We start from the raw sequence: 13924 nt of genomic DNA, 5'->3' as shown, positions 1-13924 counted from the left end.
ACCATAAAAACTGTAAAGACAAAATTAGTGAGTGTGTTCGCCACTAAATTTGCCCCAGAAGTTGATGCAGAAACGCTCTCATTGAATCTTAAAGAGAAACTTAACAGAGATGTCACCTGTTTAAAATTTGTTAATTTACGGAGCAGGTTTGGCTCTTTTAAGGTTACGGCTGTGTGTGATGACATCGGTGAAATGTACAACCCTGAACTTTGGCCTGAAGGGGCTCTAGTCCGGCGGTATTATGAACCATGGAACCCCCGCTCTCTCCGCTCTACTAATGTGACTCCAGCAGGGGAGGTTCCCCCTGGTCCTAACACTTCAGCATAAGCATGTCTCTTCGGGTGCTTTCCTATAACCTGGAAAACCTGGAAAATGATAGTCCAATTTTCCAGTCATGGAAAACACATGGAAAATGGGGGGAATTGCAAAATGTCCTGGAAATTTTTGAGTTGTCCTGGAAAATAATTTTCCATCCTTGTGGATAAACAAATGGATTAAACATTTTGGGCAATATTGGGCTGTAGCGCTTCTCCTTTAATTTCTGCATCTAGCTGGCACAGCGCCCCACATGACGCTTCCAACCAATCAGATTGCATAATCCCCTTCAGTTCCAGTTCCACTTCTGTTTATCCAACTGTCTTTTTGGCTAGATTTACAGATTTTTCACCCCTAGATTTATTTCTCTAAAGAAGGGCCAAAAGTAGCGACTCGGTTCGCGAGTATTGCGTTATTGCAGTTTATAGAGCGAGAGGTTTTTCTCCTTCTCTCTGTTGAGTGACAAAGGAGCAGCGGAGAGCTTTTGTTTTTTTCACTCATGCGATGAGACGAGTGAACTTGAGGAGAGCTTTGGGATAGCAACGGAAAGCAGGTAGTCTACCGGACCCGCGCTCCACTCAGTAATTCATACTTGTTCTATCGTCCAACAGCAGAAACAAAAATATGTGAATGATAAAAATGTCATGAATTTCATTCTATCAAAATACTAAGTATGTGCTCAGAGGACAGAGCCTCAGCTGTTCATACTGTTTTTAGCTAGCTACACAGACCGCAGCCAGGTGGCAGTGAGAACTGGACTGGCATGGTCATTGAACAAAGTTGTTAACGTAATTAAATTGAATTCAACACGGCTAAATTAATAACTAGAATGATTTTAAGTGGTAACTATATATTTATCATAGTAATGCTACGTACAGTCCAGACTAAAATGGTAGTGAACAACTACAAGTACTTATCTCTGAGGTAGAAAAAAATATTTTTCAGGTCCAATATGTCTGGTGTTAGCGGGAGATATTAGCCTAGTCATCTATCCTGAATCTTGTTTCTGGATGACTGGACTAACCTAAAATGACCAATACTGGAACAACAAAATGCAGTTTAACATCCAACTATGTGGAATAAGCAGTAAAGTGTAATTTGGTGTGTACAGTAAGTATAATACATAGAATATGAAAGATATGAAAGAGCTAAGGTTTGAAAAGTAGGCCTAATTTATTGTATAAACAGTAACAATCTTTCAAAATATGTCTTTGTGTCCTTTATAGGCAGGAGTGAGTGATGTCAGGAAGACGGTGCCAATTCAAAACTTTTCAAAACTGGCTTTTTGCTAGCCCCATGACTCTCTGCCTGTGTGTTGGGGTTTACCCCAGTGGACGAGAGGGTAGTTTCCCTGTGCCTTCAGGTCGGGGAACGGGTCCTGACTGTAGTTTGCGCTTATGGGCTAAATACCAGTTCAGAGTACCCACCCTTTTTGAAATCCCTGGGACGAGTGCTAGATAGTGCTCCATCAGGGGACTCCATTGTCCTGCTGGGGGACTTCAATGCTCACCTGGGCAATGACAGCATGACCTGGAGGGGTGTGATTGGGAGGGACGGCCCGCCTGATCTGAACTCAAGTGGTGTTTCATTATTGGACTTCTGTGCAAGCCGCAGTTTGGCCATAACAAACACCATGTTCGAACATAAGGATGCCCATCGGTACACTTGGTACCAGGGCAGCCTAGGTCGCAAGTCGATGATAGACTTTGTAGTCTTATCATCTGACCTACGGCCGTATGTTTTGGATAGGGCCTGCACGACTTTATTTTTTTTAAAGTCGACAGTCAAGTAATGAAAGTCGAGTCGACTTCGACTATTCGATGACGTCATACGCCGGAAGCGGCGGGGGGGTCGGTCGGTAGGTTCGCTGGAATTTTTTGACAATTAAAATTGCGCCCACATTTTCTAAGTTAAACACATCTCTTTTAACAACGGTAGTTTCTGCATCCTACTTCAGCCCTCTCCCCCTGCGCAGCAGCCGCAAACTCACTGATGCGCCTGCAGCCTCTCGGAGTTCCTGCTGCTCTAAACATTAAAATAATTATTTCATTTTCTGTTCCTCACTTCTGATTACCTTCAATGGTGTCTGTTTGTTGCAACCAGCAGGTACAAAAACTAACTTGTTTATATTTGACTATTTTTCTGTCCTGCCTGTTTATTATCTTCCTGCATCTCCTCTCAATCCTAAAGAGAAACTGCTACCTGGGTTCATATATATTCACCTTATGAGTTACCTTTGAACTGCAGTTCTAAAAGATCTACCGACCGCAAAAACAGCGGAGTGCCGCTGCTCGCCGGCCGACTACAACGGGACCGTTTTTGCTGCGGAGTTCGTGCCGGAGCGGAGCGGAGATAGTGGAATCTTGGGGGCGCGTCACCGGAGGACAACAGGTGATGTGCATCGCTCCGCAGCAGCGAAATGCATCAGGCACAAATAACAGACAGAAAACATGAAAGGAAATGAGCCGACATGAACGATCGCGTGTTTAATTTGTTTTTGAGGTGGTGACACCTGATTTGGCGGTGCTCAGGACGCAATGTCTGGAGCGCACGTCAGTGATCAGAGCTTTGCATGCACAAACTGGTTAAGATTATGATGGGGGTGAGGGGAAGGTTAAATTGCAAGAGCGAAAAGGTCACAGTTTGGTTAAATGTCCATTTTACCGCCGGTGTCAGTACCGCACAGCACGTCGCCTCCGCCTCGATCCAGACGCGCAGGGGCTCGTCACCTGCTGTCTTTTCCGAGGACTGCATCTTGTCAGTCATTATCACGTGACAGCGACTAGTTGATGACAGGCATAAAAAGTCACTACAGAGCCATGAAGTCGACTAGTCGACTATTTCGTACAACCCCTAGTTTTGGATACCCGAGTGAAGAGAGGAGCAGAGCTGTCAAATGATCACCACCTAGTGGTGAGTTGGATCAGATGGCAGGGGAAGATGCTGCGTAGACCTGGCAGACCCAAGCGCATAGTGAGGGTCTGCTGGGAACGCCTGGCAGAAGACCCTGTCAAGACGGTCTTCAACTCCCACCTCCGGCAGAGCTTTGACCGTGTCCCGAGAGCAGTGGGGGACATTGACTCCGAGCGGGCCTTCTTCCACTCTGCGATTGTTGAGGCGGCTGTTGCTAGCTGTGGTCGCAAGGTGGCCGGTGCCAGTTGTGGTGGTAAACCCCGTACCCGCTGGTGGACACCAGAGGTTCGGGGAGCCGTCAGGCTGAAGAAGGAGGCCTACAAGGCGTGGCTGGTCTGTGGGTCTCCGGAGGCAGCAGAAAGGTACCGGATATCCAAGCGGGGTGCAGCAGTGGCAGTTGCCAAGGCAAAATCTCGGGCGTGGGAGGAGTTTGGTCAGGCCATGGAGAAAGACTATCGATCGGCTCCAAAGAGGTTCTGGCAAACTGTCCGACGCCTCAGGAGAGAAAGACAGCAACTCGCTCACACTGTTTACAGTGGGGATGGGGAGCTGCTGACATCAACTGGGGCTATGGTCGGACGGTGGAAGGAATACTTTGAGGAGCTCCTCAATCCCACCTACGCGCATTCCGAGGAGGAACCAGAGCCAGGAGACATGGGGATGGACTGTCCAATCTTGGGGGCAGAAGTTGCTGAGGTAGTCAAACAACTACACAGCGGCAGAGCCCCAGGGGTGGATGAGGTTCATCCTGGGTATCTCAAGGCTATGGATGTTGTAGGACTGTCATGGTTGACATGTCTCTGCAACATTGCGTGGTCATCGGGGGCAGTTCCTGTGGAGTGGCAGACTGGGGTGGTGGCCCCCATCTTTTAGAAGGGTGACCAGAGGGTGTGTTCCAACTATAGGGGGATCACACTCCTCAGCCTCCCTGGAAAAGTACTGGAGAGGAGGGTCCGATCGATAGTCGAATCTCAGATTGAGGAGGAGCAATGTGGTTTTCATCCTGACCGTGGAACTGTGGACCAGCTCTATACCCTTGCAAGGGTGATGGAGGGGAATGGGAGTTTGCCCAACCAATCCACATGTGTTTTGTGGATTTGGAGAAGATTTATGACTGTGTCCCCAGGGGCACTCTGTGGGGGACGCTCCAGGAGTATGAGGTGGGTGGCTTTCTGTTAAGGACCATTCAGTCCCTTTACCAGAGGAGCGTGAGTTTGGTCCGCATAGCCGGTAGTAAGTTGGACCTGTTCCCAGTGAGGGTTGGACTCCGCCAGGGCTGCCCTTTGTCACTGGTTCTGTTCATTACCTTTATGGACAGAATTTCTAGGCGCAGCCGTGGTGTGGAGTGTGTTGAGTTTGATGGCAGGAGAATCTTGTCTTTGCTTTTTGTGGATGATGTGGTCCTCCTAGCTTCATCCAGCTCTGACCTTCAGCTCTTGCTGGGTAGGTTCGCGGCCGAGTGTGAAGCGGCTGGGATGAGGATCAGCACCTCCAAATCTGAGACCATGGTTCTCGACCGGCAAAGGGTGGCTTGCCAACTTCGGGTCGGGAGAGAGGTCCTACCTCAAGTGGAGGAGTTTAAGTATTTCAGGGTTTTGTTCACGAGTGAGGGTAGGAGGGATCGGGAGATCGACAGGCGGGTTGGTTCGGCGTCTGCAGTGCTGCGGACGTTGAGCCGATCTGTCGTGGTGAAGAGGGAGCTGAGCCAGAAAGCCAGGCTCTCGATTTACTGGTCAATCTAAGTCCCAATCCTCACCTATGGTCATGAGCTTTGGGTAATGACCGAAAGAACGAGATTGCGGATACAAGCGACCGAAATGAGTTTCCTCCATAGGGTGGCCGGGCTCAGCCTTAGAGATAGGGTGAGGAGCTCGGACATTCGGGAGGGACTCTGAGTAGATCCGCTGCTCCTCCAGATCAAAAGGAGTCAGTTGAGGTGGTTTGGGCATCTGGTCAGGATGCCCCCTGGACGCCTCCCTGGGGAGGTGTTTCGGGCATGTCCTGCCGGCAGGAGGCCCCCGGGTCGACCCAGGACACGTTGGAGAGGTTGCATCTCCAATCTGGTCCGGGAACGCCTTGGGGTCCTGGTGGAGGTGGCTGGGGAGAGGACGGTCTGGAGCTCCCTAGTTGGGATGCTGCCCCCGCGACCCAGACCCGGATAAGCGGAGGAAGACGACGACGATTTCATTCAGCACAGTGGATTAACCTGGTTCAGTTGCTGAGCAGAACAAAAACAGGACATGGAGATGACTTGATGATGCCACAATGTCACACCTTTGGTATGAACTAAAGTAGAGAATAACTTCTGTTTTAGTTGTGTTGCATTGTAAGTAGAGGAAAGCAGGTGGGCTTGTGAAAGACAAAAATCTTTCCACAACTATATTGTCAAAATAACGGTGTGGGTAGGTACAATATCATATCTGTTTCTAAATATATCGGGATATCGGCAAACCGCAGTTATGATAACTTGACTTGTACACTGAAAAAGTCTTGAAAATGTCCTGGAAAAGTCCTGGAAAATTATTTCAAGAAAAGAGTGGGAACCCTGTATAACTGTCGTAGCCTGCATCTGGGCCAGGATGCAGGGGATAGAGCTTGACGTATTGTTGTGGACAGTTTGCTTGAAGAATGTGAAATATTGTGTTTACAAGAGACTTTTCTGCCTAAACAAGACCTAGACAAACTTAACCACCTCAATTCTAAATTTTTCGGAGTGGGGGAATCAACTACTGATCTCAGCACAGCTGTAGTCAGAGGCAGAATATCAGGAGGGGTGGCTGTGCTTTGGAACAAAACAATTGATGCTGTAATTAAGCCAATTGGACTGGATGTTAGGGCTGGGGGTAAACGATTATTTTTAAAACGATTATTCTGACGATTATTTTATCGAATAGTCGACTATTCTAATGACTATTTAGAAAATTAATCTAATGATTATTTTTCTATTGCACAATTAACAAAAACCAGAAAATCTCAAATAAATTCCTCAAAAAAATTGATAAATTGTTACTGTAAGAGAATAAACACTACAGGCCTTCCATTTTGTATAACACTGCTTTTATTGTGTTGCGGTTGGTTATGTTCTGGTGACGTGTAGAACTTGGGAGTGCAGGCTGCTGCCTGAGAGGTGGTAGAAGATGGAGTGTCTCCACGCTGCTTTGTTTTGGTCACTTATGTGCGTGAGGCGAGTGGTGTTACGGGTTAAACCAAACTCAAGGTGATATTTTACACTAAACCGAAAACCCACAACACTCTAAATGTAATAAAAGGGAGATCTACACCACAAAAAAGATTAACTCTAAACCAAAACGTAACAGCTTATCCCAACGCAAGAAGCTGTTAGCGAAGATGCTAACAGTAGCTTTACCAACGTTAAGTTCAAGTTACCAAGTTTAAATAAACCAAAACACCCAGCAGCAAACAGACCAGCACGGAGGAGAGACTGCTACCACCAAAACAGCTCTCCTCATGTCTGAAAGAAGCTCCTTTATGAAGGGAGAAACGCTCCCGGTGATTTTCTACATCTGCGATAGAGACGAAGCAGCGCATATGACCCCGGAAGTTGTTGTCCGTTGCCGGGAGACGAAGGCGGGCAAAACAGGAAAATAATCTAGTAGTGGACGGACATTGTTCCGGGTCTTCGGTATTTGGCGGAGATGTTAGTGAAGGCGGAGAAGAGGGCGAACTAGAGAAAAAACAGGCAGATTCCTCCTCTATTTACAAACTCCTGGGGATGCAACAAGTGGGCGCGGTGCGTCGACTTCCGGATCTGACGTCGTCAAATTTTTAGAATCGAGCCGTCGACGTAGTCGAGGCTTCGCTACAGCCCTACTGGATGTAGATCGGTGTATTGGCATACAATATATCCAGAATAACAATAGTTTTGTTATCTTTAATATTTATACTCCATATGAAACTGCTGGAAATGAAGGGGAATATCTTGGTAGGTTGGCATTTATTAATGCATTTATTCAAAGCCACAGTACTTAAAGTATATATGTTGTGGGTGACTTTAATGCTGATCTAGCAGATAAAAAATCTCAGTGTGCTAAACACTTAACACAGTTGTGTGAAGACAATGATCTTATTCTATCTAGCAAAGTGTTTTTGCCAAAAGACAGTTTCACATATATTAGTGAGGCTTGGCATAATACATCATGGCTGGATCATTGTATTAGTACAGCTGATGGACATGCAGCTTTGGATAGCATGACTATAAAATATGGGGTAGCTGTGTCAGATCATATACCTTTTGCTTTCGCTATAAATGTGGAACAACTGCCTGATACAATGGGAGTTAATTACGTCAATAATGATAATATAACATTAGAATGGGCAGCGTTTAGAGACAAAGACATATTATCTTATAGTAATAATACAGATCAATATCTAAACAATATCTCTGTGGCTAAAGAGGCTATCCTGTGTAAAGATGTCAATAGAGCTCCGGGAGTTGACGTCACTTCTCCCGGCATGCAACAGTTCAAATCGAAACGGCGCCATATTGGCAGGTAGAAGCCGGCAGCTGGACTATTTGTTATTGTCAGAAAACTCAATCAGACAGGAAATATGGTAGATTCCTGTTGTGCCCCAGGATGCAGAACAGACACGGACGACATAAGGAATGAGCCATCTACAGGATTCCCCAAGATCCGGAGCGCCACAAACGTCGGATCATTGTAATAAAATGCGCTAGTGACCGGGCTAAAATGAAACTGTGGGATCCCGAGAGTAAAGGTTTTCGCTTATGCAGCGACCACTTCATCTCAGGTACTTAAACCAACGTTTTCTCAACTGTGTATGGTATTTATTTCAAATGCTTTTATTACGATTCTTAGTGGGTGTCCTAAACTTATTTTGGCGTGGCTTTTACTGTCTTATTACTCATAACAACAAGTAAACATCACGTAAAACGTTGCCTTGTGGTTTCTGCGTGCTGCCGTTTACGTGTTTTATGATCACAGCAATTAACCGGCTAAGCTGTGTTTAATTTTTAAGCAATGGTTGATCAATTGTCAGATCACACATAAAAAGCACTTTAGATTGCTATTATCTGTCTCACCGAGACAGATCTCAGACAGATCCTGAGACGCTCCTGCCTGACATATTTATTTTATTCACGGAAAACAATCAAACTAGTGATTTCTCTTGGCGTTCAGTTTATACATTCAAACAGCACAGCACTCTATTTAAACTACTTACATGTAAATCTGTTATTTGTCCATCCATCCATTTTCATCCGCTTATCCGGAGTCGGGTTGCGGGGCAGTAGCATCGAGAGGCCCAGACTTCCCTCTCCCCAGCCACTTGGGCCAGCTCCTCCGGGAAAATCCCAAGGCGTTCCCCGGCCAGGTCCGGTAAGAAGTCCGCTCCGACAGTTTCTGGCGTTTTTAAAAAGTATCCCAGGGGCACGGTAAGGGTCGGAGATGTTTAGTCTATTTAATTTCTGACTATATAAAACGATTTCTTCGGTTTTAAAGTGTGAAGTAAACTCAGACGAAGTAAAATCTAAGCCGATCCCATTCATGTTCATGTTTACGATCCGTGTTTGTTTACCTTTTTTTCCTGCTAATATGGCGTCTACTAACTGAGAGTCACGTGGGGTCCGGAGCTCTATTGTAAGAATCTTGAACATAAAAGTGAACTCTGCTCTATGTATGATATATAGTGGATGCTTTGTATGAAAGTGGTAAGCCATTTCATGTCAAAGGTAAGCAGAAACCTTATATCAGGCCTGGCTGGAAAGAACATGTTGCCATGAATCAGGATGAAGTACGGGTAGCTTTTAAACTTTGGGATATGATTTACTAAGCAAGTTCTGGAATTTGAACAGAAAAAATGCGCAAATGCCAGATATAAGTATCCTGTTCATTTTATATAAAAAAATGAGCAGATCATGAGGGCAGATTCTATGGCCAGGAAATTTATGAGTAATGATGTCAAAGGTTTTTGGAAAGATGCAAAAACAATTAATAATTGCAAATAATCTGTACCAGGTACTGTTGAAGGTGTTTCTGGGGAAGTTAATATTGCAGCATTATGGAGACAACATTATTATGCATTGTTCATTTGTTTAAAAACTGATCGGTATGAGGATGGCTGTTATTAATGATGAATCTATATGTTTAACGACCAATGAGGTGCATGAAGCTATTCATAAACTGGCTGATAATAAGACTTGTGGTCTGGATCACATTAGTGCAGAACATTTGAAATATGCTAGCCAAAGACTAGCTCCCCTTTTAGCTCTTTGTTTTACAGGGTTTATGATTCATGGCATACTACCAGACTCAATGATGGTAATTCTGCTTTTCCCAGTTATTAAGAACAAATCTGGGAAGGTGACCAGTATGGATAATTATAGGCCGATTGCACTAGCCAGTGTTTTATCTAAAGTTTTAGAAAGAATCATATTTGATAGAATCACTGTGTACCTCAGTTCCTTGGATAATCAGTTTGGCTTTAAGTCAAAATATGGTACTGGTAAACTGATATAGAAATAGAAATTCTTCTGTCCTTATGTTTTTTTGATGCTTCTAAGGCTTTTGATCGTGTAAACTACAGAAAACTTTTTATGGAGTTAAAGCAACTGGGGGTCCCTGGGTTTATTGTGAGAATCCTGTCTTACTGGTATGCTCATCAGATGATGCAGGTTAAATGGGGTGGCAGCATCTCTGCACCATTTGGTGTTAGTAATGGTGGAATTTTGTCTCCTGTTTAATTTAGTGTGTATGTTGATGATCTGCCAATGCAGCTGAGAGCCTGTAACACAGGATGTTTGATGGATAAAACTGATCAACCATCTGATGTATGCTGATGACCTGGTGGTCTTCAGTCCAATTAGTGCTGGTTTACAGCAGCTCCTAAAGATCTGTTCTGAATATGGTGTGCAGTATGATATCCAGTATAATGCTCTTAAAAGTGCTATCTTGATATGTAGAACCAAGCAGGATAAAAAGCTAAACTTTCCTGTGTTCAAACTGTCTAATAATGATCTTAATGTGTGAGAGAAGGTGAAATACCTTGGCCACTTCATAACTGATCAAATGTGTGATGATGCTGACATCCACAGACAGTGCTGTAAGCTGTATGCACAGGCCAATACTATAGCACGTAAGTTTGGTTTTTGTTCACCTCCAGTTAAGGTGGCTTTATTTAAAGCATATTGTACTCCGCTTTATACAGCCCAACTGTGGTCATCCTACAATCAAAGCAGCATGAACAAGCTGCAAGTTGCATACAATGATGCCTTAAGAATCATACTCAAAATACCCAGAGGGGGCAGTGCCAGTCAGATGTTCATAACAGCAGGCGTTTGTACTTTTAAAGCTCTTTTAAGAAAACTAATATTCACTTTTAGAGAACGACTGGATAGCTCTGCCAACAGTATAATTTTAGCTATCACTGATCCTGCTGTTAGCAGTTGTCGCTTTTTGTCCAGGATAAGGAAACACTGGTTGAAGTGTTTGTGTGGTTACTCTTAATTGTGTGGAACATCTTTATAGTAAGATCACGGTTTTCGGTATTATCGCAGTATTTTTCAAACGTGTTACATTTTCAGACAATTAAATAACCCCTTTATATCAGGAAAATATTGTCCTCCGTTAGTGTCTAAATTTTGCCTAAAATGTGTTATTTTGTAATTATGTTGTTTATTTGTTAACATATTTCCTCTTTAGTCTTTAAAATACCAATATTTGCCCATAACTTCTTATTTTTTGTCTGTTTGATGTCATCATTTTAAAAATAATAGACCAGATGATACTCAGTACTTAAGTAGCCTTCTAATCAGATACTTTTTTTACCCTAACTTGAGTAATAAACCTTGTATCAGGAAAATATTGTCCTCGGTTTGTGTCTTTCCGGTGAGCTTTGCAGATGTGGGAAAATGTCATCAGGCAGTAATCATTGTTAAATTCATAATTATTCTTGGAGAGAGACCAACTCTAATCTGCCCCTGGGAGCCCCGTAATGCATAGCGTCATTTCAACATGGGGGTGTCCGCGACACGGTTTATATGCAGGTAGCGGCGCTGCGGCTGCTTTATATAGCAACTTGTTGCATTCTCCCTCAACCCAAATCCTCGGATCACGCACTTTAGCTAAAACGCTAACGCTAACTTGCCTTGCGTTGACTGTAGAATTGTGGGTGATGGTCACGCAGATGTGTCATGAGATTTGAAGCGTTGCTGCCTTTCACAGACAATTTTTCCTGCACATGCTGCAAACAGGATAGCCGTCTTCTATCAACTGTCCCTCGGCATTCTTCAAATATCCCCCCAAAAAAATGCCCGTACTTCCCACTTTGTCTTCTTTGAGGGATAATAAATGTCCTGAGCACTGCCGTCTCCTCCTTTGGCCATTATTTCAGCTTTAGCTTCAAGAAAGTTTTGGTTGTAAACAACAAAGTGCGCATGTGCCGCCGGCAACTTCAGCAGATGATACGGTGGCTGGTAAGGGTCACTACGCCTACACCCAGCCACGGTAATCCACTGAGATATAGTTTTTTAAAAAACAAGACAGTTATTATTATTGTCAACTTTTTTACCAGGGTTTACCGCTACACTGGTTACCGTGACAACCCTAGTGTGTGTGTGTGTGTGTGTGTGTGTGTGTGTGTGTGTGTGTGTGTGTGTTTGTTTCTGGGAGGAATTGATTTTAATGTGCTTTATTGGGTCTTAATGAGGTGTTTGGAATTATTTCAGTCTGAGGTCTCCTGGTGTCCTTCAGTAGGATTGCTTGGACCCCTGCCCTGTGACAAAGTTGTCCTGCTATTTTCTCTGCACCCGGCTGCACCCATCTGCTTCTCACTCTTCCTTTTTTTTTTGTTATGAGTGAGAGCAGGTTTTATTATTATTATTATTATTACTGAAGAAAAAAATGACAAACAATTGCTTAAATGCTTTTTCTGTGCTTTCCTTAGTGCACTTGGCCGAGCAGATTGGCTAATCGCAGAGCACCACTTTAAAGACTTCAGCAAGTAGTTTGGCCTGGTCCTGACTCATTTGTCACAGAGAACACATGGTGGCACATGAGTTAAAACGCTGCAGTGGCCACGCAATTACAGGGTCGACAGAAGGGAGCAAAGCCAACCAGATCCAGCGGCAAGGACGACTCCTCCGTGGCGGCGCTGAACTAAACATTCTGTGACTGTCATGTTTTGATAGACGGCCTGAGGCAGAAGGAGACACTTTATATGGGAAAAACGGAGATCACTTGGTGCTTTAAGTGTGTATATGTGTAAAACGGAGAACAAACAGCAGATTTTTTCTTTTCATCCCCTCTATTTTTGGTTTATACTCAAAAAGTCTAGAATTGTAACAATACTGATCCAACAAATAAATGCTGGAAGCTTCCCCGGGAAAGCCTTTAGCACGTATGAAAACTTAAAAGGCACATTATGTGATCCTGCAGCAGTCCAACCGCACCCCTGTTTAGCTTCCAATGCAGACTGTGTTTACACACTTATCCAGATCAGTTTGTTACTGCCCCTTGACCGTATGTATATGTGATTGCATTTCAAAATCTTCTTTTTTATACACATGTGTGTGTGTGATCTTATGCCTCTGTGCCCCCACCCCCCCACCCCCCCACCCAATCAGTCATTGCTCATCTGAGAGAGAGTGACTGTAAGTACAGTGGGATAGTTATGAAGCTGACCTTAGTCTCTGAGGCCATGCCAGGTCATTGGACGCCAGCCACCGAGTGGTGAGGCCACATAGCCGGATGAGAAACAGGCTCCATGAAAACTCTGTGGGATAAAAGGATGCATCAGTAATGCATGGAGGAGAAGAAAGGATGAGACGGGCCGCAGCAGAAAGGAGCCCTTATGGAAAGAGACAGATCCAGGGAGCAAAAGCTGTGGAAGAGCGCCATGCTGCTCAGGTTTGGGTGTGTATGGGAACGGCAGTAAACATGACATTTCTACTTCAGCCAGCGGAACGACTCCGGCATCAAATGACAGCCCTGCAGTACAATGAGTAGTAAAGCTGTGGCCACCAGAGCTGTCGCCCAGCCCAACTATCATCAGCTGCCACCAACCAGGAGTCCTCGATTTGACTCTGAGCTAGAGCTGGGGCAGGGAGCAGGATGTCTCAAACTAGCTCACACGACTTGAAATCTCACCCATTATTCATTCAGATACCAGACAACAATAATTTAACACATAATATAAAATGTTTTATGAAATTGCAGATTCATCTATCTGTCCCCATACAAAAAATTGTCTACCCTTCACTAAAATAAAATGTGTCTGAGTTGATGCCATATTTCCTAGCTGGTGCTTAAATCAACCAAGCCTCCGGGTGTGTTGTCATATAATTATTGTCTGGGAAAACTCATAGTAAATGATAAGTTTACTCATTTATAGCCCAGCTCCTTCCAACAGTTGTTTTTTCCAAGAAGCTAGGTGATGTTAGAAAAGATCAGTTCTATATTATTTTAATTCAAGTACAAAGTTCTTTAAAGTAGTATGAATATGTAAGTGTATAGCTTGAAACGTTTGTTTGTCTATAGCTTTCCCACCACCACCTTTTACGTTCCTCTTTGATTGCTGGTTTCTTGATCAATGTGTGCTCTCGAAAAGAGACACTCAATAATAAACCCATCCAGCACAGTTCCCTGGTGCAACCTTAACAAAAAGATCCCCTTGCCAGCACGTCTTCCTGAGGTTATATTGAAAGACATAACACGTTTAA

At 44.2% G+C, this 13924-nt stretch overlaps 1 protein-coding gene across 2 annotated transcripts in view; it reads left to right on the top strand.

Moving 5' to 3' along the window:
* bckdhb (branched chain keto acid dehydrogenase E1 subunit beta) overlaps positions 1-13924 on the top strand; it is a 156525-nt gene that overhangs the window by 62481 nt on the left and 80120 nt on the right. Inside the window, exon 9 of one of the 2 annotated variants that reach the window (XM_070551778.1) lies at positions 12151-12813. The exons of the other annotated variant lie outside the window; for it this stretch is intronic. Within the exon in view, the coding sequence (XP_070407879.1) occupies positions 12151-12195 (45 nt within the window). The 3' untranslated portion in view covers positions 12196-12813. Of the gene's footprint in view, positions 1-12150; positions 12814-13924 lie in introns of those variants that run through there. 2 annotated transcript variants of the gene reach the window in all.

This window comes from Nothobranchius furzeri, chromosome 5 (genome assembly GCF_043380555.1).
Source record: "Nothobranchius furzeri strain GRZ-AD chromosome 5, NfurGRZ-RIMD1, whole genome shotgun sequence".
Classification (NCBI taxonomy): Eukaryota; Metazoa; Chordata; class Actinopteri; order Cyprinodontiformes; family Nothobranchiidae; genus Nothobranchius; species Nothobranchius furzeri.
Note: the sequence above shows the minus strand (reverse complement) of the source record. Positions and strands in the feature narration are given on the sequence as shown.